Source organism: Dermacentor albipictus, chromosome 1, assembly GCF_038994185.2.
Source record: "Dermacentor albipictus isolate Rhodes 1998 colony chromosome 1, USDA_Dalb.pri_finalv2, whole genome shotgun sequence".
NCBI lineage: Eukaryota > Metazoa > Arthropoda > Arachnida > Ixodida > Ixodidae > Dermacentor > Dermacentor albipictus.
This window is the reverse complement of record NC_091821.1, coordinates 298,521,441-298,545,693: the sequence shown is the minus strand read 5'-3', so window position 1 is coordinate 298,545,693 and position 24,253 is coordinate 298,521,441. Positions and strand designations below refer to the sequence as shown.

The following is a 24,253-nucleotide window of genomic DNA, read 5'->3' as shown; positions in this document are numbered from 1 at the left end:
CAACTTCTCAAATATTATAATTCGGTGAAAAGTGTCAATGAGAAAATTGTATAGCAACACGAAAACTCCCAATCAAACAAAAATGCAATGCCTCATAGCCTCGGCTACAAGCTACAAGCCCTCAGCAGGCTACAGGCTACAAGCCCTCAGCAAAGTCAAGCGAACCGCGCTTAAATTCTTTGTAATCACGCATACAACATACAAAACAGCATGTCAAAAAATGTCATCATCAATGGCTCATACCCCAGTAAGCAAGCAAAAAATGCAATGACTCATAGCCCCGTAAGTTTCATGGCTACTCACTTTGCATGAATTAGCTGCGATGACACTATCTCTGTTGTTGTTGTCGGTGATTTCATTGTGTATGTGTGGGTATCGAAAAGGGGGCGGTTTACGCGTTCCGTGTTGCAGACATCACCCTTGCGATGCCACACTGATCCGGCCCAACCGTCCATCCAGCGGCGTACGTTCACCGATTTGACATTCTCAAAGAATGTGATTGCAGTTGCGAGTGAAATAATGATGACCCTCAGGACAATAAATGAGTTTGTACCTTTTGTTCAAAATTATGTGTCACCTCCGAGTCATGTGCTAAATAGCTTCGCTCGTCAACCACCTTCACGGAGTGGAATGGCTCATGATTTTTTTTTACTTTCTCTTTGTCTTTCTTTTTTCGTTTCTTTCTTTGTTCTCTCTTTCATTCTTTTGTTCCTTCTTTCTTTCCTTCGTTCTTTTTTTCCTTTGGTTTCTTCATTCATATTCAGCCACTGCATCTTTGCTTCCTTACGAAGGTATTATCCATTCCTGATTATTTGGTTCTTTTTTCGGGAAGGAGCCATTGCTGCTGGTATTTTTTGTACCATTCCTCCTACTTTTCTTGTATCACTCTTCTACTTTGTATCACTGGGCTAGACACCGCTTATTGGGGGAGGGGGAGGGGGTGGATGAGCAATTGCTACGAGCCACTTGAGCCCTTCGCCTTAATAAACCGTGTGCCAATGTAGCCGTGCGGTTTGGGGCTGCTTCCACCTCGGGCACTAGGGTCGGAACTCAGGTTTCCTTTGACTAGCATACTTACGTCAACATTAATTCTAAAAAAAAAATCCGGTATTTTCTTTCTTTATGTGTTCACAATATACACTTAAAATATATTCCGCAAGGAACTCACCCCAATACTTCAGTACTTTTTGTTCTAACACACACGTGCGCGCTACTCTATTTGATACACTGTACTAAAAATTATCCGTTGCTCTCCACCCGGCAGCTTAATGACGCCAGAAAACCGACCCTGATGCCACCAACGCTTATATAGTAATCGGGAGCACGCACAATGTTCTCGCACACCTTGTGTGATATACCGTAGCGCTGAAGTGTTTCTTGTATAGCGTAGGAGCAGAAGCAGAAGTGCACTGTTGGGCACAGGTGCCTAAGTTGATGAAGTTGAATTGCGCCAAGAAGACCCCATCGAAGCAATCGCACCTGCTTTTTAAGAAGTCTACTGCACCATGAATATCAAGGCAGTTATTTTTTAAAGGCGCCAAACTTTAATAGAGCAATATAAATCTTGCTGACTTCATTGTTATCATTCGAGTGTTGAAATTGCTAGCCTCTAGATATGGTGTAAGTTGATTCGTTGTTTGCGTAATAAACGAAGGTGCGATAATTAAATTGTCAATAATTGATCTTAGGCAGCTAACGGACATGATTAGCTTGGAGCCAGTCCTCGAGATTATCTAGCTGAGCGAATAATGATTAAACGTGCGTCTGTATTGCACGAATCTTTTAGAAGTAATCTATTTGAAAGCATAACTGATGCTGAAAAAGAACGTTTATAAGGGCGACCTGACTGAGCCCAGTCTTTTGTGATAATCTGATCAATGGCATCGCTCCATGAGTACTGTACATTCCTAGCGGCCCGTCCGCTTTCGATGTACAGGCTCGTCCACTCTTAGGGTGAACACGGCTCACCGTGGCCTCGCTCCGCGGGGCGCCATTGCGTCCGGCGCGGCGGCGCATCGAAGCGAAGCGGCGCAGGCGCACACGGACCCGGGGGAGGTGCCTCGCGTCGTCTGCTACAGCGCTGGAGCGCGCCGCCGCTTGCTTTGCTGTACACTTCGCTAGACCCAGGTGACTGAGTGCCCGAGGCGGCATTGCAGGAAGGCGCACTTCACTAACTGGAGCATTTTCCAGCTGGTTCCGTCTACAGCTTGTGAACAGCCTGCTTAATCAATACACATAAACAGAAACAAGCATCTCACTACATAAATCACTTAGCATGTTTTTCATAAGTGATGAGGGTAAAAATACAGTCATTTTTTCGAGCTCTTTATTAGGCTGGGGCCCTCTTATTTTACTCTCACAGCACTTGGTGTAGTGCATACGGAGAAACCTATTAGGCGCGCTCTTGGTTGGAGTCACCATGTGATGAGCCTAGCGCGCCGTTTCGCGCATGTCTTGATGCTAGAACGAATGTGCTTAATTGACGTAAGAAAACGACCGAAACCCGCTCTAAATTTCGCAGAAAGTTATAGAGCGATTGTTCAATCACGCATCAGCATGTTTGCCAGGGATTTTACCATTAAGGAGGGCAATACTATTATTTCGACAACAACTAAGAAGTGATTACCGCTGCTTCGCACTCTCTTATTGACGCGTTAATGTCACTGGTAGGAGAGCATGGAGCGCTTTACGCGATGTAGGAAAGTGCTCTCCCCGGCATAGCAACTGATTTGGCGGCGATTTTACTCCCTCTTGTCATCTTTCTGCATCCTATAAAAAAAAAACTAAATTCATTTTTGCTGTCACAGCTTGTGTAAAATCATCGAAGCGGTGCCGGTCCTCTGACGGCTACCTGATGCGAGACGTCGCATTCTCATTTTGAGGAATCGTCGGTCAATTATTTGATTACATTGATTAGGTGAACTAAAACATATGGCGCCGACGTTTTTTTTTTGTTGTTTGTTTTTTTCTCCTTGGAATCAATGCACGCCGCATGCGAATGCTGTTTCCGTCCGTTTCGAATAGGTAATTAAAGTGGGAAATCTATAATCTACATGTCTATTTTCTAGTTTAAATTACGTCTTGCCGGGTAATTAGGTCGTTATTCGCTTCTATTTCATTTCAGTACTTCCTCAGAATGGGCCATATGCATATTCTCACTGGCATATAATAATTTGCTAATTGTGCGGTATACGTCCCGAAGCGACACATGGAGTTATGCCATAGAGGTGGGCATCGGATAAATTTGGAGATTAGGAGGAATTTTTTTTTTGGGGGGGGGGGGTGCGTAGGCGGGGGTGGGCTGGGCTGAGTGGGTAAAACCCAAATATGAATACGGCACAGGAACCCTTGCCGCGGACAAGCGATGCTGTTGCCGTCGTGGGGAAGTGGCCGGTCCGTGTGTTGGACGAAGGCGGCCACGACATTTAAACCGACGGTCATGAGGCCGGCATGGTGTCGTCTGCCCACAGCTTGAAGGTGGTCGGCAAACGCACTCGCCGTTTGTAAACGCTAAGCCCGGCCCAAGGCAGATTTATGTGTTAAGGCCAGTCTACTATTTAACTGACCATGGGCGTCAGCCCGATCAACCGCTGAGCCCCCCCCCCTTTCTTTTTGCGTAGGTCATGCTACCCGATCCTAGCTTAATATGATGATGCGGTGCAGCCAACGACTAATCAACTGGGCGACTGGCCAATCAGGAGTTACAGCTTCTGGGACGACTTGCCAAATCGAAAGACACCACAGGTGTTTCCATTAAACGCATTTCCGTCGACTTGCATGATGAATTGCATTTTGTTCGGTTGCTGGTTGCCACGGCACTTCGGCGATAAAAACGCTGTAAAAATGCAGGATAATTTAATTTCCCCGGTGCGCTTTGGAAACTAGCCATGTCGCGGGTACTGGAAAAAGAAAGACGACGCATTGTAGATCTGTGCCTACAAAACTATTCTCAACGCGTTATATCGGAGATGACAAAAAGGCCACTGAAAACTGTAAATAGAATCGTCCAGGCTTACAAGAACGATGGAAGAATTGCAGATGCTCCCCGTAAAGCCCGGCAAAGAGTGACCATTGTTGCGGTGGCTGCTGCAAACCCGACCTCCACCGTTCGAGAAATTAAGAACAGCCTCAGACTGGGTGACGTCCCTGACACGACTATCAAGCGTCGCCTCTAGGCCCCAGCCTAATTAAGAACGCGAAAAAAAATGACTGTATTTTTACCCTCATCACTTATGAAAAACATGCTAAGTGATTTATGTAGTGAGATGCTTGTTTCTGTTCATGTATATTGATTAAGCAGGCTGTTCACAAGCTGTAGACGGAACCAGCTGGAAAATGCTCCAGTTAGTGAAGTGCGCCTTCCTGCAATGCCGCCTCGGGCACTCAGTCACCTGGGTCTAGCGAAGTGTACAGCAAAGCAAGCGGCGGCGCGCTCCAGCGCTGTAGCAGACGACGCGAGGCACCTCCCCCGGGTCCGTGTGCGCCTGCGCCGCTTCGCTTCGATGCGCCGCCGCGCCGGACGCACTGGCGCCCCGCGGAGCGCGGCCACGGTGAGCCGTGTTCACCCTAAGAGTGGACGAGCCTGTACATTCGTTTTTTCTCTCGAAATCGAGCAGTTTAAAGCTTTAATTTCAATACAAAAGCGAACGTGTGCCGCCGAAAACTTGCTTGGTCGAAGGAGGGATGCACGACGCAATGATGGTGCAGATTTAGCGCGTCATCGCCGTCAAGAGGCAAGGGAGATAACGAACGCGAACCGCTAGCAGCTCCTCGCGAGACCGTGCAGATGGTGATAGTGCCGTCGAGACAAAATACAGGGCGGCAGTACTAACTGCACAGGCGCGTTCACAGCGAAGCTATGTACCTTTGGCCCGAAATGCATTTGTCGTGTCAGGGAGCAAAAATGCCGGTCGATCCCGGAGGTTGCGGAGTATCGGACTGTCATGCGGCGGAGGTGAAGCAGGCTTCGAGTGCTCCGCCAATAATAATAATAATAATAATAATAATAATAATAATAATAATAATAATAATAATAATAATAATAATAATAATGAAGATGCATTGTTTTCCGTCGATGGGTATGCTGGAATCGCACATGGCTTCACGCGCACAAGGCATTGCCATATATGCAGAGGAGGAAACGTATGTATACTACCATACAACCTTAACTCGTAAGAGGAGAGGGGCACCGACTGTGGAGTTGTGTGTGCTGTACAAACGAAAGACGGAATTATGATATACACTGTCTATATATATTCAGGCACACCCAACTGTGGTATTAAGAAGTTCATGACCACGCACTTTGCATTGGTTAGCCGCGATGACACTACCCATATGATCACCATTGGAGGCTTCAATGTGGGCATTTCAAAACCAGAAAAGAAATGGCTCACTGAGCTTGTGCAACAAGAATTTGGTTTGAAGTGCTAGACCAATCGAAGTAACTCAATTAAGTAGCAACGGTCGTGCATAGATTCTACTTTGGCCAAGATTCTAAGGTTGTAACCGGGCCAACCCGCATATATCACAGTAACCACAAGGCTATCGTCACTACCATTACCAAATGGTGAAAATAAATACATGACCTCTTGTCTAATCCTGTCTGATGTGCTACAGCTTAACTGGTCGTCCATCTCCACAGAGTAGAATGGCTCCTAATATATTTTTTTTCTTTGTGCGATGGTTTCGCTTTCAGAAAGTGATAATGGTATAAAGGCAGTGCCATTCAATCTTGTCTCTGTGGATATAAATAAGATTCAAGTAAACTCTATATCCGCGCCGTGCTTGCTTAGTGTGTGTGGTGTTGGGCTGCCCCTTACAAAAATGACTTTAGACTGTCTATAGAAAGTCTATAGACTTTTTATAGACGACCTTGCCCTTCTATAGATTCTATAGAATCTATAGATTTGCACTTTTGTTGATACAAAGTCTATAGACTGTCTATAGACAAAAGTCGATAAAGTTTCTATTTCTTTTTGTCTATGCGCAGTCTATAGACAGTGTATAGAAAAAAGTCGATATGGTGTTCGTTTCTTTTTTGTCTGCTTTCCCACAACGGACACCTATAGACAAAAGTCGATACTGCCTCTATTTATTTTTCTCTATCATTTGTCTATAGACTTTCTATAGACAAAAGTCGATAAGATTTTTATTTCGTTTTGTCTAATCGCAGTCTATAGACAGTCTATAGAAAAATGTTGATACGGTGTTCCTTCCTTTTTTGTCTACTTCCTCTCTATACGCTACATATAGACGAAAGTCTATACAGCCTCTATTTATTTTTCTCTGTTATTTGTCTATAGTCTTTCTATAGACGAATGTCGATAAGAATTCTATTTCTTTTTGTCTACTCGCAGTTTATAGACAGTCTATAGAAAAAAAGTCGATACAGTTTCTCTTTCTTGTTGTTCATTCTTCGTCTTTAGACTGTCTATAGACGAGAGTCAATAAGGTGTATATTTCTTCGTGTCTATTCCCACTCTACGTAGTTCTTCAAACATGCACACACACGCACACACACGCACACACACACACACACACATACATACACACATACACATACATACACACACACACATACACACACATACACACATACACACACATACACACACACACACATATATATATATATTGCTGCGCGACCAGCTGCTCGAGTCACATTCCTTATTACGTCCTTATTCTACCAAGCACAAATTTACTAATGCATGTCATCCGCAGACCAATGGTCTTACGGAGCGGCTTCATCGAATAATAACAGACATGCTCTTCATATATGTTTCTGATGACCATCGTGACTGAGATACTGCTCGCCCGTTTGTCATATTAGCGTACAATTCATCACGCCACGACACTGCACGTTACTCGCCGTTTTATTTGTTGTGCGGCCGAGATTCAGTATTGCTTTTTAATACAATACTCTCTACCCCTCAAGAGTCCATGTCTTAGTATACAAGCGATGTCATTGCTCGAGCCCAAGAAACACGCCAAGTTGCTCACCGTCGCCTTTCTGCTTCTCAGAACAAGAGTAAAAGCATTTGCGACAGTAGTCACCGGGACGCCGATTATATTCTCGGGGATCTTGTCCCTCTTCGATCTCCCACCCGCCGTTTCGGCCTCTCGGAAAAACTTACATCCCGCTACTCCGGCGCTTACCGGCTCCTCTGTCAGGTAACCTATGTAACCTACGATATGTCTCCGGTCACACCTACTACTCGCTTCATCCAGACTTCCCATGACGTCGTTCAGGTCAGCCGCCTAAAACGCTACCAGTCCTTTTCTGCCTAAAAAGCAGCGGGACGGCGCTTCCACGCCAAGTGGAAATATGTTACGCAGCTCTGCACAAAGCTGAGGAACATGAGCACGTGCTTAGGTCTGAAGAAGTGAACGGTTTAATGACTAGCCTGCTTTGTCAATTACTGTAAAAAACTGTACATTCTGTAAATAAAAAAAATATGCGGTATTAAGTGACAAGACCATGGTCTGATTGTGAGGCATGGCGTAGTTGGGGAATCTGGAAAATTTAGACCACTTGGGCATCCTTAACGTACACCTAAATCTAAGTACACGTGTGTCTTCGCATTTCGCCCCCATCGAACTGCGGCCGCCACAATGTATATGCGCTACTCGTCTTGCTTCTTCTCTACAAATACAAGTTTAGACTAATACAAAAGTACTAGTCTAAACCTAATTTAACGGGAAGCTTTAGCTCCTACCTGGGAAATCATGAATCCTTTCTTCTTACGACCACTGCCCCGCAATTCATGAGTTATGTTGAACTTAAAAAAACAGTTAAAATTAGATTTCAGAAACCCAATTTTTATTTAGCTTCCAGTTTCCTAAATTCAAAAAAAATTGCGAAATCTCAAGAAACAATACTCGAAGTATACGACTCTGTACCTCAGCAACTAAAGATGATGTCGGAATTCGCTAACCTGCACCTAATATTTCATTTAATGCAGACAAAAATGATATATCATATGTGACCCTGAAATACACCACTAACTCCTGAATATGGTATTCGCAAAATCTTGACAGGCATTGTAACTTCACATAAGTTATAAATTCATACATCGAATTTGTCCGATTGAAATGCTCCAAGGGATGCAGTTTAGAAGGATGCGATATCAGTTTTCATCCGCACAAACGGATTTGTAAATTTCGTACTTCTTTTTCAAATTTGCCGATTTCCGATAATTCTTGTCAGTAATGCCATGGCCTAGAACAAAATTATTATTGCAGCGATCACTGTGATCTAAAGTTCTCTCTTGAATGCTACAATTCTCATTTATATCGGCTGAGCGATTTTCTCATAAAATCATTTATGCGTTTTACATGTATTTGAGCAGCCGGCATCGAAGAAGGGCCCGAGCTATAGCTTCCTCTTATTGAATCACAGTGGTTCTTAGAAAACACAAGAAAAATAACGCTGACTATACCGAAGCCCACGGCCGCAGTTGTGCACAAATAAACAGAAAAACAGCGAAGAAAGGGAACCCAACGCAAGCTTTGCGGTAGCTGTTATCTCGGCCAGACATCTGACCCGGAATGTCGACGAGCTGTCTGGCAAGGTGTCTAGAAAATCGTGGATTCATTGCAAGTCGAGCAAGTAGCAGGTTGTCTTCAAGATAACGCTGATACATAAGCGCGCTCGTTTCCAAGTGCCGAGGGGAAGCAACAGTCTCAGGGTGTGCTTCTTTTTATTGTGTTTTCTTTAGTTGTGCGTCATTGCATACGTCCCGGCGCGAATTTCAAATCTTTAAGGTTGATACGCCACGTGGTGGCGAAAAAAGAAACTCAACGCATGTCCAGAATTCCTGGGTATGGCGGCGCCACAACAAAGGAAAAGCGTGAAAACGACGAGTCTGCTTCAGTCACAGAAAACAGGCGACGACATTGGTTAAAACCTGATTAAAACGAGCTTCCTGAAGCTTGCGCACAGCTCGAAGGATAACTTTTTCAGAGTGGGTGCAGAAGCAGCGCGTTGTGGGCGTGCAGAAGCATAGCCAAGCGCACCGCAGGGTCCAGGCGGCACTACGGAAGCGGTTGACTGTCAAATCAACGCCTCTGTGCCCGCCGTGGTAGCTCAGCGGCTATGGCATTGCCAGAGGTCATGGATTTGACCCCGACTGCGGGAGCCGCATTTCGACGGGCGCGAAATAACACATGCACGTGCACTTTGATATTGGAACACGTTAAGGAGCACCACGGTGTAAAAATTAACCCGGAGTGCGCCGTTACTGCGCGCCTCATAATCCGAATGGGTCTTTGGCACGTAGCAGGCCCATAATCCAATGCAGGTTTAACCCTTCCGCCACGATGCGATGTGCCATGTGAGGCCGTTACAATGCTCAACGCTCTCAGACGTAGTGAAATATGGTGCACAATAACCCCTCAAGTAAATACCTCTCCCTGTGTGTTCTGTGTACTGCGCAGACAAGCAGCAGTGGTGCACGCGAGGTAAGGGTTAACGTCAACGCCACACTCTCGAGCTAAAATAAACGTTGAAAAAAATATGCTTTCGCCGTCAGCATCACCGCTAATAATCGTCAATCAAAGCAACCAGCGCAGACAGCTCCGCATACATCGATTCCAACAGTGCGTGGGATCTGCATAATTTTCCGCTCTTACGTTTACAAATTATATTAATTCTACTTTCTCGGCCACTGCCTGGTATTCGCCTGGTTCGTATTTTTTTTTACAGCGAAGCTATTTCATTATTCAGCATAACGGGAACCATGCCCAACCCTGTGGCTGTGCGCTTAGGAATTTTCGGCTTTCTTTCAGTTGAAATTTACTTAGGGGCGCGCGCGGCGAGCGTGTGCTCCGCTGTGATTGGTTGCCCTGTTCGGCAAGAAAACAAGCCTAGCCGCAGCACCCATGGTCAGGATAACTGCTGAGGTTCGCTTTTAAATAGAAATCTGTTTCCTCACCTTGTCTTAACCAGTGACCGCAACTTCGTCAACTACGTACTGTTACGATCGGCCTGCTGGGGCTGGCGAACTTCGGTGAAGCGACCGTCGAACCCTGCCCGGCCTGCTGCGATGACTCAAGCCTGTTTCACATGATGCGATTTTCGGCACACCGGAAGTGCGATTTCCGTCGTTTGCGATAAAAATCGCAGTCGCAATGCCGACCCGCCGATTTTCGGTTGCGACCAACCGGTCGGTCGCACAATCGCACCGTCGCAGCGATCGCTACGATTTGCCGTCGAAATTGCGCGGAGAGCGATCGCGGAGCTATTTCGCCGGTTTGTTTTGGATAGTGGCGTCTCGCAATGCGCGGAGACGTGCATTGCCGAATTTGGTACGTACGGGAAGAGATAATAAAAACTTGTCCTGCAGATTCCATTCTCCCGTTTCTATGAATTTGTTAACACGCTATGCAGCAAATGAAGTGCATTTTCACGTTTGCGTCCTACGCCTTTGCGAGTTGTCAGTACTGGGACGTGTTCGACCCCCGCCAGACGACGACGTCGTCACAATTTTCTTTCGTTCAGTAGCATGCAAAAATCGCGCTTACGGAGCAGCTTGAATTATTTTAACCTCGGTAAGGGCAAATGACAAGACAGCAGCAAATGAAGTGCATTTTCACGTTTGCGTCCTACGCCTTTGCGAGTTGTCAGTACTGGGACGTGTTCGACCCCCGCCAGACGACGACGTCGTCACAATTTTCTTTCGTTCAGTAGCATGCAAAAATCGCGCTTACGGAGCAGCTTGAATTATTTTAACCTCGGTAAGGGCAAATGACAAGACAGCAAAGTACCCGAAGTTTAAACGTTGTGCTGAGCGCGGTACCGTTCAGTTGCATTTTCTTGTCGGTTTTAAAGCGTGAATTTCCCTATGCATCTTGAAAGCTTATTTATTATTCAATGTGACAGAGCAAAAGTGTAGGCTATCGTAATGAATTTGCTACGATAGCATTAAATCCGTGGCTTGAATAAAATATTACATGCACGTTAACTCGCACCTCTTCTCAGCAGAATTTTTTTTTATTGCACAGCAACCACTAAACATTGACTATGTTGCGGATTTTGTATCCTTACTGCATCTGTATTAACACTTGCTTTGAAAGGTAATTAACTCTACAGCTAGTAGGTTAAGTAAATTACTTGCTTGCTATAGTGGCACCGTGACAGCGTACCCTCCTGCACCGTCATGGAAAACTTGTGCAACAATGCGAAAAGCAGGCAAACGGCCTGTTCTTGTGGGGATAAAACAGTATAAAACGACAAGCTGAAAAAAAGTAAATCAAAACTGTGGAATGAAGTCAGCCAGTTCTGCCAGTACAAGCAGTTCTTGCACGTTTACAGCTGATCAAGTCTGCAGAAACATTCATGCCTTACATGTTTCTAATTAGTTAGTGATCACATATATTAGTGTGTAAACCCATATAACGATATCTGCTGTGATTACTCGATATAAGTAATGAAATACCATGCTACTTGCAAGAACATATCAACCGAGGATTTTAGAACAAATTTCTGCATTTCAGCTATACACAATATGTGGTTTATTCAATAAAGGACCACAAACTGGGCTTTTTTGCAATGACAAACTTATTGCGAATTTTACTTACATACAGGCAAGAAAAAAATCTATAGACAAAAACATTGTTCTCCAATTTATTCACCTGCCACTGTGGCTATAGCCTTCTGCTGCTAACACAAGGCGACGGGTTGATTTGCCAGCCATGGAAGTCGCCTTTCAATGGGAGTCATAGGTAAAAAAAAAGCTCTTGCACTTAGATTTAGTTCATCACCTTTTATTAAACCCTTAAACTTCAACCTACTATTGCAGAGGGGGGCACGCTTATGCAAAATCTAACACCAATAGAAAGCAAAGGGCAGAATTGTAAAACAACCATCTTTCATTATGCAAAAAAAGAAGTGAGGCGTGCAGACAGGACACAAGAGTAGAGAAGTGGACAACACGAACGCCACTTCTCTACTCTTGTGTCCTGTCTGCACGCCTCACTTCTTTTTTGCATAATGAATCCTTACCAACTAGCTCAGCTTTCTGTCGTTCTAACCATCTTTCGTGATAATTCGAGCGGGTGAGTAAATATTCATTGCATCAATATGTATTGTTCAACAGCACTGCACAAATAAGCATAATCAGGTATAGCAAGTACTCTGTCAGGAAGCTGGTTCTACAGATGTATAATTGTCAAGGCATGAATGCTCATACTACGACGAACACATAGCACAAAGAAAACCTTTTTCAAGAGTTGTCCCTTCTGGCAGATATGAGTGGGCCATAAGCAGCAGGAGCTTTGCTGCAGTACATTGTGTAAGGGCACATTCATACTGGCGACTTGAGGAGGTCGCGCGACCATTTGCGACTCGCAATCAAAAAGCGACCGAAGGCGACTGATGTTCACACCGGCAAGCCCGGCTGAGCGCGACCCGCAAGTCGCAATCCCGGAGATTATCGTTCTCAGTGAGAACTCTCGGAATCTACGCGGAATTTGAATGCGACGCCGGAGGAGGCCGGATGTAGACACACGAAAGATCACTTCCGGTGCGCCGCTGATTGGTTTATCAGTTTTGCGACCATGGTCGCGTGACTGAAAAATCGTGCAGAGAGGGACTCGCCCAAAATGGTCGCTTTTCGAGAAAGGCGACCGTTTGCGACCATTAGCGACTGGTCGCAAAGCGACCAACTTGGTCGCGCGACCTCCTCAAGTCGCCGGTGTGAATGTGTCTTACTTACTGCATTTCATCATGGCGCAACACATATCCTGCACATCTGACAACCCTCATTCACCTTCAGAACCGGGTGGTCCGAATAATTACCCACAGTTCATACATCACATCAGCAGCGCCCATTTTTCGCACTCTTGAGATTCTACCATTAACTTGCACATTTCAACTGAAACTATGTCTTATATTATATAGAAGTAGAAACAGTGACATTCCAGCTGAGTTACTTCCCTCAACGCAACTTTTCAATATAAATAACACGCGGTTTTCTGAAAATAATAATCTCTTGCTTCCTAAAGTCAACACTAACTACGGTAAAATGACAGCCTTCTTTTCCGCAATTTCATTTTGGAATTCACTGCCATCAAATATTAAATCATGCTCTTCATTACACTGTTTCCGGCTGCTTCTAAAACAGTTCTTATTAACAACATACCTTACCTGATTATTCGACAAGTGTACATACTTTTATATGTGTGTCTATATATAGGTGTGTATCTATGTGTGCGTGTGTGCATACATTTATTACTGTGTAGCCATGTTTCATTATTTTTCTCGATTTATGTTGATAGATTATCAGTCGTTTGTAAATTAATTTTGTTGCACTGTTGGATTGCCCACTTTTGTTCATAATCATTATACTTCTATTCAATTACTGTGATGATAGTACCTTCAAGTGTATTTCAATATGGAATTATTCTTGCTAATTTTCGTATAATCTTCAACTACCCGATGTTTCAGTAATTACTTCTAATATGTTCATTGTATTTTCACGCTGTTCTTACCCTCGTTCCTAATCCTATATTACATATTTTGTGCATGTTGTAACAGGAGGTCCCCCTGACAGTTTTTACTTTGGGACCTCCTTCTGTATTACATTTTCTTTGTAATTGTATTGTATTGTGTAATAATAAACTTCAAACTTCAATACCGCTTATGAAAGAATGAAGAGAGTGAAGAGGCTTTTAACAGCAGTACCTCATGGTACTCTATTAAGAGGAACGATGAGCAAAAACATTTCTGGTAGAGCACTTAAACAGTAACTTTCTGAAAAACAGAAAATTCCAGGTGAGAGTTGGAGGTACATTTGGCCCACCCATACCAACAACACAGGCATACTACAAGAAACACTACAGCCTATTATTATCCCAGGCCGTCCGATAGTATCAAACAACAACACCCCGACAGAGAGCATCTCCACATTCCTTAACCACTACCTTGGTAACTTGCCGAAAACACTTCCGTCATTTGTACAAGATACGCCCCACCTGCTGAGAATTATAGAAGACATTAATACTAAAGGCACACTACCCCACAACACAATTCTCGCAACACTAGACGTCACGGCGCTGTACACCAACATTCCAATCCCTGATGGTTTATCTTCGATAAAACAAACGCTGTCTAAACACAGTGCACAACACTCTACTGAAGTTTACCTGTCTCTCCTTGAATTAGTTCTCACACATAACTACTTCGAATTTGAAGAGAGTTACTACCTACAGATACATGGTACAAGCATGGGTACGCCTTTTGCACCAACCTACGCGAACATATTTATGGGGATTCTAGAAACAGATTTCCTATCGCGCTGCACTACCAAGCCCCACACATACCTACGATACATAGACGACATACTCATAATCTGGGGACATGGCCAAGACAGTCTAGATAAATATGTATCCTTTCTAAATTCTGTTCACCCAACAATAAAATTCACATCAGAATCCTCAACTGAGCGCATAAACTTTCTGGACACAACAATATACATTGACAATGGTGAACTAAAGACAACGCTGTATAGGAAACCTTTCGACAAACAACAGTACCTAGAATATACCAGCCACCATCCCAGACATTGCAAACAAGGCATCTTTAAAGGCCAAGCCACACGACTACGTCGCATTTGCGTTGAAAACCAAGACTACATAGATAGACTCAATCACCTTAAAGAAACGCTATCAAACAGGAACCACCCAAACAGTGACCTTCAAACAGCTTACATCGCTGCAACCAAACTTGATCGAGCCGAGGTCCTCAAGCCCCGCCCGAAGATCACAAGAACAACAACGCCTCTTCTTACTACTAAATTCTCAAACGCACTCCCAAACGTGAATAACATCCTAAGTAAATACTACCCGATTCTCACCAGCAACCAGAAACTTAAGAAGATTTTTCCCGACCCTCCCAGAGTAGCCTACAGACGCAACACTAATTTTAAAGATGTTCTTGTGCACGCCAAACTACAGAAAAAGAAGAAGTTGGGAACCAATCCCTGTGGTCGCCCCAGGTGCTCTACATGCAAACACATTCAATCCACTACTACAGTAAAAAGTACAGCGTCGAATTACACACACAAGGTAACTTCGGCTTTCACCTGCACATCAAGCAATGTAGTCTACTGTCTAGAATGCGCCGCTTGTAGCAAACAATACATAGGGGAGACCGGACAACAAATCAATACAAGACTCAATGGTCACCGCGCGGACACAAAACACAATTTACCCAAAGCAGTAGCCAGCCACTTTAATGAACATGGACATATGTTTGACAAAGCAAGGCTCTATATACTACAAACAAATTTCCGTTCCCCTCGCGAAAGGAAGTACACGGAATCATACCTCATACACAAGTTTAATTGCCTACACCCGACAGGAATTAATTTGGCACGCGGCAACTTAGAATCTTTAAAAGCTGTAACTTAAATCTGAAACTCTCATATCACCAACCAATACACAAAACACATTAGGCCACCAGCCAACTTTAATTCTTAACCTCACCTACTCTTTCATTTCGGAGGAAAAAAGGGGGAGAGAGGGGGAGAGAAGGGGAAGGGAGAGAAAAAGAAAAAAGGGAAAAAAAGAAATTCCTGCCTACTACTCAATTTAATGTACTCTTTCAGGATTTTACGTCTATACCAAGTGTACGATCCCCTTCTTCCATGTACACTTGCCCGCGCCCGCTTCTGCACGCGTCACCCTCCTGTTTGCTATACCGATATCGCCCCCCTTTCCCCCTGCCCCCCTTTTTTAGTCCTTTTTTTTGAAACCCCCTCGACAACACATTCCGAAGTCAACATGCCTTTTTCGGTGCCTCAACCCAGAGTATCGCCTTCTGGATGCCGCCGTAACGACACCTACGTTAAGCGCGTGGGGCAGTGGCCCTTGAAAGACCATGCCGCTGCCTTTCAGTCACCCCACACATTGCACCGCAGACTCCCCGTCGCCACCTTAACTATTTCAAAATTACTCGACCTATTGCTTGACCGGCCGTTCTAATGCCTCAAAAACATGCCGCCAACGACTCCCCCTGAATACCTCCTAACCTTTCGCATCCCGAACACGCTCCCAAGCCCCCGTATTTCTTAAAGATTTCATTTCTCTCTTTCTTTTTCTTTCACCCCCCCCCCTTTTGTTGTGTCTTGGTACGGCCCTGGCTCCCCCCTGCTTTTTTTTCCTTTTTTCCCCTTTTTTCTGCTTCTATTTCTTTTCTTTCCTCCCCGCGTGCCCACTCTCACGCTCTTGTCCCTTCGTCTTGAGAATGAGGCTCACAGACGTCGGACGACAGCGCCTGTTCCCTCTTGTAATCTCTCTCTTTAAAACCAGCCGCCAGCGACAACACCCGCACGTGACGTCACTGCACTAACCCTTTAAAACTAACACGCCGAGGATGACGAGGCCGCCTTTGACGAAGATAGGTCCACCTATCGAAACGTTGGCCAGCCTGTCTGAGGTACTTCAACCCTGTTTAAAAAAGTTTATACTACAGCCTATGGTGTATTACAGTCTATGGGAAAGCTATCTTATACAGAAATCAAGAATGATGCAACAAGCCCTCGACAACACTGCAGACTTTCTTGGCCAGTCTGGCCTCTCGCTTTCTGATAAGTCGGCTTACATCGACGGCGGAAAAAAGACTAGAATCAAGAACTACTCCAGATTGCACATTGTGCTCCCAATAGCTGGAGAAACATAACTGCAAGTCAACATCCACAAATCCTCAGCTAGTGTAAGACCATGACAGCAGAGCCAGCGTGCGGGTGAAACAATTATGCCATGCCTGGACGCAAATTCTACACCTGGTGAAAAGAATGATCTTGAAATCATGGGGGGTGGAGGAGTGGATACTATGGAAAATCGCAGATGCTGTGCTTATGTCCAAGGTATGGTACGGTATGAATTACGAGCAGCACACAAAAAAAGACACCTCATCATCAAATGTAGGCATCGGGTAACAACAGGTATTTCAGACTTTACCATGCTTGAAGACCTCTATGAGAAAGAGCAAACGAACAAGCACCTATACAGAGTAGAGTTGCAGCCTGCAGCACAAATTCTTTGCCTCAAGAGCTCAGAACCTGGTCCCAAGATACTCCGCCAGCTAGCACATGAGATGCAAGGACGACTACCTCTCCCTTCAGAAACAGCCTCGGGAGCACCTGAACTTGAAACACAACAGGCCCATACCATGAAATATGGGGGCAAACAATTAGGCCAGGAGACTATGCTACTGCCAAACACACAGAGGAGGTTGCTAATCATGAAGATGCAAGCAAACATCAGGCACACATAGTACACTAATATTCCAGTGTGGATGTGTGATGTGCCGAGTAAATGATTGGAGTCACCGCCCAGCATCCGTCCTTTGCGGCAGTATAAGTTCCCGCCGTTCTTCGTAACAAACCTTTACTGAAAACCAATCTTCACAATTAATTATTCATCAGACCCCGCGAACCCCTTAATAGTTCGAATTGGACCCGAGAACATGTCCTTGCATTTGTCTAGCAGCCATTCCTGTTCAGTGATTGCGTCCTCGTTACCATTGTTACGGATGAGACGACAGGTGGGGAACAGGTTCATCGGTGACGGCTTGTCGCTACAGTCACATAATATGAAGGCACCGTCTCTCGGCTTGGGTAGGCTGTTTATGTCAATGTGGTGGCTCTGACTTGCAGGCGAGCGTGGCCTCCAGCTGGTTATACCATGCGGCAGTGGGCTCTCCAAATATTTGAAAATTATTCAAGCAATTCTCATGCGCATAATCATGCAAATGCATTCATAGTGTCAAAATGCTGCGTTTTGCACTGTTAACGAGAAAAAAAATAAGCGCGTGTGAATCCAAATGGCAATCCTGCCACTGCGCTGTCGTAGTGGCATACCTTATTTAACGAAACTTAGTAACTATCGTGTATTTGACAAAGAATAGAAAAAGAAGGAAGAGATAGTAATGTGTGCGCACAAGCGGTGAAATAAAGTCACGATAACTAGCTACATTAACTTTATTCTATATGAATAGAGGCATATTTATAACCAGTGAAAGAATAGCAGAAAGTTCAGTTGTGCAACAGCAGAACCAGTAGAACAGGCAGAATGCAAGCCGAACACAAAGAAAAACACAGAAAGTTCGTTTTGCGCTCCTTTCACTTACAGTAGAAATTTTCAGAGCATTTCGGTGCAGACTTGTGGCACTGGAGCGCAATGTGCAATGAATTCGTCGTCACTTTTCATCACCCAACAATCCAACCCAAATTGTTCACAGTGAAGCGCCGCCATGTGCATTTCAATGCACGCCGCCGAGCGCCCATCCACACCAACGCGGCGACGGTGCTTCCACATATCGCTCGATCTCGCGGAGAGTAGTGATGTAGCTTGATGTGAAGGACTGGGCCAGCCGGTTTTGCATCATGAGGGTATAGCAGTGCTAACTAGGACACATGCACAAAGAGACAAACGGGGACAAGCGCTATCCTTGTCCCCGTGTATCGCTTTCTTTGTGCATATGCTTTAGTGCGCGGTGCTGTAACCTCATGACGAAAGTTAAGATAGCGATCAGGAAGGCTTCCTGATCGAAAGGATGTGGTAAAACCAGAATAAATCAAGCAGGCTAGGTGACCGTATCCACCCGGTCTCAACGGCGATGCCAATAAACGTCATCAAAACGTGAGAAGAGCCCAGTTGCAGTGGGCCATATCACCATAGCGTGGCGATGCACTCACCTCGAATGTGAGGAAATCCATTGCGACGATGGAGCTGAACCAGAGCAATGTGCCGTTCAGGAAGGCGATGAAGGCCAGGAAGGCAACCAAATTGGCAATCAAGTTGCCGATTACCGTAAGCCCCATGGTAGCGCCATTAGACGCCGCTTCTAGGACGTTCCGTTCCTCACTGCGAGCGGGACGAATCGTGCTATAGAAGGGCATCAGTACCCGTCATATTGACAGACCACTGTAATTCAATTTGCGACCGACACTTTTGACCTTGACCCATTATATTTATTCAATGTACAACATGTAACGAATTCAGTGGGTAGTGCCGGTTTCGAGATATGTGCCATAAAATTTGAGGTAAAAATATACTTTCGTTTCACCCTCTCTTTAACAAATGGCCATTTTATGCATTGAAGCACACAAGTAACTGAAATGGCCATGTTTTCCATCGCGATCATTGGGTATTAAACTCAAATCTTCTGTCATCCTGAAAATATGTTATTGCATTGCAAGCACGTAGACGTATTCTACCGCGTGCACGAATGTACGCGACAGAACACGCTAACACACCCGTCCCGAGCATCCACAGAGTTTCTCACTATAACACCTAGAATGAAATCTGGTGCCACAGTCTATAGGAGCTTCCCATAGGGCGCTGTGCTGTCATCGGAATAACGGTATATGTCGGGGATATGCAGTCACGCACGACACGGTTCTAACGTCTCACTGCTGTGTTTTAGATTTCTTCCATCGCCGCCGCCTGCTGCTCGTGCGTCAACCTACCGCGAATGTGAAGATTAGGGCTGACCCACGTATCGACCGACCGACGTCGCTGTCCTCGAAGCTACAGCACCTGCACTCTGACGCCTGGGTCCAGCGCCACCGCACCACTTAATAATCACTGCTTCGCCCTGCCCCCCCCCCCCCGGGTTACGCGGTCACGCTCGACACGGTTCTAACGTCTCACTGCTGTGTTCCATATATGTAGTGGCATTTACCACACCATATTTTTTTCTTTAACTAGTGCCGTGGCTGTTTTCCCCATATTGCTCTTTTTTGCCCAACATTCCTGTACCTCTTTGAGTGATGGGGTTGACAAAGTTACCTACAGGGTTCGTATCGTCGCCTTCAGTACCTGCCACCGGAACAAGATTGATCTGACTGAGCGCTCACATGCAGCAGTCAGCTTAATGTGTGTCCTCTTCCCCAAACCCTCGCTTGCCCGGTGAATTTGCTTAGCGCTGCTGTTGCTCTATGCTGGGGACATTGAAGCCAACCCTGGCACCAAAGTAGACGATGCATATGCGCTACTGAAAGAATTCATGGATGCCAACAAAAAGAATTTTGACACCACTGCAACTATTCTGAAAGAAATGCAGCGAGAAGTTGCCGATATTAGGACCCAAGTCTTCGCAGTTTAATAATATCTACCTATTCTACCCGAAATCGGCACTGGTGTTAAAGCTGTTAATGACTCGCTTGAAGAAGTTAAAATGACTTTGTCGCGTCCCAGTGGTGACTTATAACATGTTGTAGATGACCTGAATGATCGTTCACGAAGAAACAATATGCTTATCAAAGGTTTACCTGAAGTTGAGAATGACTATGAGGCCAACGAGAAGTTATAGATTTCTGTTCCACTCACCTAAATATAACCTTGCACACTGAAGACATTGAACGCGCGCATCGAATCGGGCAGCTTCGACCTTGTTTTACGCGTCCGTTAATTATAAGGTTCCTAAATTTCAAGACGAAAGACACACTTCTTCGCAACGTAGCCAGCTTTTCTGGACACGAGGGTTTAGTTCGTGTGAGTGCCACCACGTGGCGTACTGACCTTAAAGTTTTCAAACTTGCCGCAGTGACGCATGATGACGTCAACAAAACAAAAATAAAAATAATTAAAAGCTATCCCTGCACATTGAACTCCACCGCAATGCTTGTCCCGCTGACGTTATCAGTGTTCTTCACAAAGCGCAGCCGCTCGTCGCCTGGAAATGACTTATCATCCTAAGACGATGAGCAAAACGTGAACAAGGTGAATGCAGGAGCCAACGTTTCGACAAGCGGACTTGTCTTCTTCAAGGCGACGTACGCTTTCCTCGCCACAGTATATGTATAGGTGGAGTTCTTCTAAAGGGGAGAGGGTGTGAGGCGAGAGGGTGCGGAAACGAGGGAAGGTGTGTTAGCGTGTCGAAATGAGAGTAAAGGAACACGGTGCACAAGGTCAAAGCCAGGGCCACCCCTCACCCCTGCCCCCCCACCCCGGTCTGTCAACAAACGCGCGTTAGAAAAAAAAAGGGGGGGGGAGGCATGGAAAGGAAAAAAAAAGAAAAGAAAAAGGACGGGGGGAGGATATGCCAAGAAATCCAACTAAGCGTTGTTGCCTATAGCTTGAAGTTTAGCATAGCGAATAGATTCTAAAGCTCCCTTTGAAACGTTCATGCCTATTGGTTGAAATGTCTTGAACTTAGGGATAAGGTATGGTTCTCTGTATTTTCTTTCCCGTTCAGAACGGAAATTTGACTAAGATGTACAGTTTAAGTTCATCAAAGTTATGACCTGGTTGGTTGAAATGCTCGGCGACGGTTATGGGAAGCTTTTTAGCTGTGTCTGTGCGGTTAGTCGCGACGAGCGATGATTGATTCTGGCTTTTGACGTGGATTTTTTTTATTTTTTTCTCTTCCTTTCTATTTTTGTCTTTTTGATGTTACGGAGTAAATAAGCTAGGTTAAACGTCAGAAGCCCTCTGTGGCAGCATTTCTTGAGTCGGCACACATTGTTAACGTCCAAACATCGCACAGCATCTACGAGAGACGCCGTCGTGGACGGCTTTTGATTTTGACCTATCGATTTCGTGAAGGCGCCCCCAATTATCTCGCTAGCGACTTTGCTATCCGTACATGGGCTACTGCCACAGCTACAAATCGAAATCTGCTTAAGTATTAAGATATATACATGGATATGTTGGTTTTACACCTTGACGCAAAAGTCCCGACACAAGAATTGAGCAAACTGTCTCTGTGTTGTCATCCAATAGCATGCTATGCAAATATTGCATTAATGAATGTCATTCTTAAGCATGTAAATTGATAGTCTAAAGAATTATGTGGATCCCACGTATGCGCGAATCGATGTAAGCTAACCTTTCTGTGTTCTTTATTGTCATTGCCGTACGTAATCTCCACAGAGTACTCAGGCACCCTCTAATGAAATGCTGTAAATGTTTGCCTGATTACGCCCGCCATTGTGATGCAAATAAACGTAACTTCAACTCATTTTCTCAGAAATGAGCGCTGAACGAAACGCTGACGTCATCCTGAACAAGATCAACTAGCGCCGTAGCCCCTATTCGCAAGCTTACTTTCGTGGGTTTTCTTTTTTTTTAAGGGGGGGGGGGGGGGAATGTGCTCTTGTACCGTAGAAACGTCCCTCGGACGTCTCTGATGTGGTTGTTTTTATTCTCAACTACTCAATGAAAACTGTCATCGCTGCAACTTCATGATGTCCTGGTTGCAGGTCGCCATGGCGTGTCGCGCAAGTATGACCACGCTGATTCATTTGGGTTGGCATATACTATTTTGTGCGTCATACTTTGCCACATTCACTTTTCAAACTATGCCAGAGCTCGAGAAGGCCGGCCAACTCGCTAGGTCCCTTTCGTCTGTTTACTTCCGCAAAGTGTGTGTCTATCGTTGTAGCTACCAAATACGCCAAACGGTGTGCTACCTTTCTGGTGCAAACGGTGCAAGCCTTTTTGGCGATCTGAACAACTGAAGTCGCAAGCTTTCTTCAACATGGCGTCGACGTTAAATATGGCTATCCTCAAGTATTTTTCGCAGACTTCGCTTATCGCCTTCCCTCCAGTGTCATCCTTTAGACAACTCGTTCCTGCTAGACACAACACAAACATGCAGCGACCTTAATGAAGTATCAATTACACGCTAGTCGACATGCTGGCGATGTACATTTCCGCTGAGCACCGGGATCGGAGCGTGGTCCTGTTTATGGTGACATTATCGGTCTACAGCCTCGCTCAACAACACCAATCTTCACTCATCACTTTTTTTGTCGACCGGAGCATACTGTATTTCCCCTGAATATACTTTCAGATTTAGGTGTGAACTTGTACGCCCGCTCATTTTGTTACGTTGACAGCGACCATTGTCGTCAGGCTCCCGCCTCATTCTGAGCTTCGCCGTCACCAGAGAGCACAGAAAGCTGTCTTCACAAACAAACCACCGGGTTCGGGAGCCCATGTATTCGCAGCACCCTGCATTTGGGAGATGGCCACACAAACCATTACGCTACCACCTCCCTCCACCACTTTCTGTTTATGTCTTCCCGATTCTCGTTTTGGTGGCAGACGCAGGCAGAACGAACGCAGAAACACAATAATGTAAAGATTGCTTGAGTCGCAAGCTGACACATGACCTTAACTTTGGCAAGTTACTCTCATTGGATCGTTTGTAGGCTTGCGGCTGCGTGAAGATCGTGGGTCACCTTAGCTTTTTCGAAAATTTGCTTTCACCGACTTGTTTCGGGTAGAACTGACACGCCGGACAAAAATGGGATCTACCATTGTATTTTTTTCTTGTTTTATATATGGTTAAACCAAAAACGCTCATTTACACAAATAGAGACCTTTTTTTAGGAAATGGCTCAAGGATACTATAATTTGAGGTCATGTCGCTGCCAATACAGGCCGGCAGCACGTATCTACGAAAAGGCACCACACTGCCGATGCACGTGGCAGGTTACTGAATGCTGAAAACAGAAAATATAAACACAAGGCACTCGCCACCATGGCGCTTTTTTTTTTCTACAACAGCGACGCACAACGGTGGACTGAGAATTATTTAGTACTTCTTAAAGGGGATTATTTTAGTTTTCATCGCGGAACCGCAAGTGGTGGGAGCGCCGCGAGTACACCGCGGTCACGTATATGCTGGGGCCGCGCTCTTTTTCCTCTAGCAGTATGGCTGCCGGCGGCTTCAAGCTCTCCTGTAAGCGGCGGCTGGGACTGACACTCCAGAAGTTTAAGTATATAACTTCCTTGCATAGAAACGACACCATGGTTGCTAAAAGATTGTTGGCTTGGATATGTTTGGCACGAGGCCCAAGGCGGCACCCTGTCTTCTAACGCGCTGTTATGTTTACGTTCACGTCTTTAGAAAGTAATACCTCAGCAGGCCACCGGGCACAGCGGGCCAGCGTAGACGCCACAGCGCATTTTGTACCGCGTATGCGCACTGGCGTCTACGCTAGCCCACTGGGTCCGCTGGCTTGCTGGCTCGCTGAGCTATAACTCTCTTTTGTCTTGAAGGGACGCGCACCGTAACATACTGCAAAGGTGCTTGCGTTGAGCGTAGGTAAGGCGAGAAACGCTGTTCCAAACTGTCTGTTCTCTAACCTGTGCAGTAAACCGATGTTTATAGTATTCCCGCAAACGCAACGGTCACGAGAATGGCAACTGTAACCGCAAGAGTCACAGTATGGTCGTAAGTTGTCGCGACAGCGCAGCTGTAGTTCACAGAGCCTGTCACTAAGAGATACGCTGCGAG

At 45.3% G+C, this 24,253-nt stretch overlaps 1 protein-coding gene across 5 annotated transcripts in view; it reads right to left on the bottom strand.

Moving 5' to 3' along the window:
* The window catches only part of LOC135916819 (uncharacterized transporter YutK-like), a 511,079-nt gene that overhangs the window by 65,706 nt on the left and 421,120 nt on the right, over positions 1 to 24,253 (bottom strand). For all 5 annotated transcript variants that reach the window (XM_070531469.1, XM_070531470.1, XM_070531473.1 and 2 more), the window contains one exon: positions 18,699 to 18,867. In XM_070531469.1, the coding sequence (XP_070387570.1) occupies positions 18,699 to 18,867 (169 nt within the window). The remainder of the gene's footprint in view (positions 1 to 18,698; positions 18,868 to 24,253) is intronic.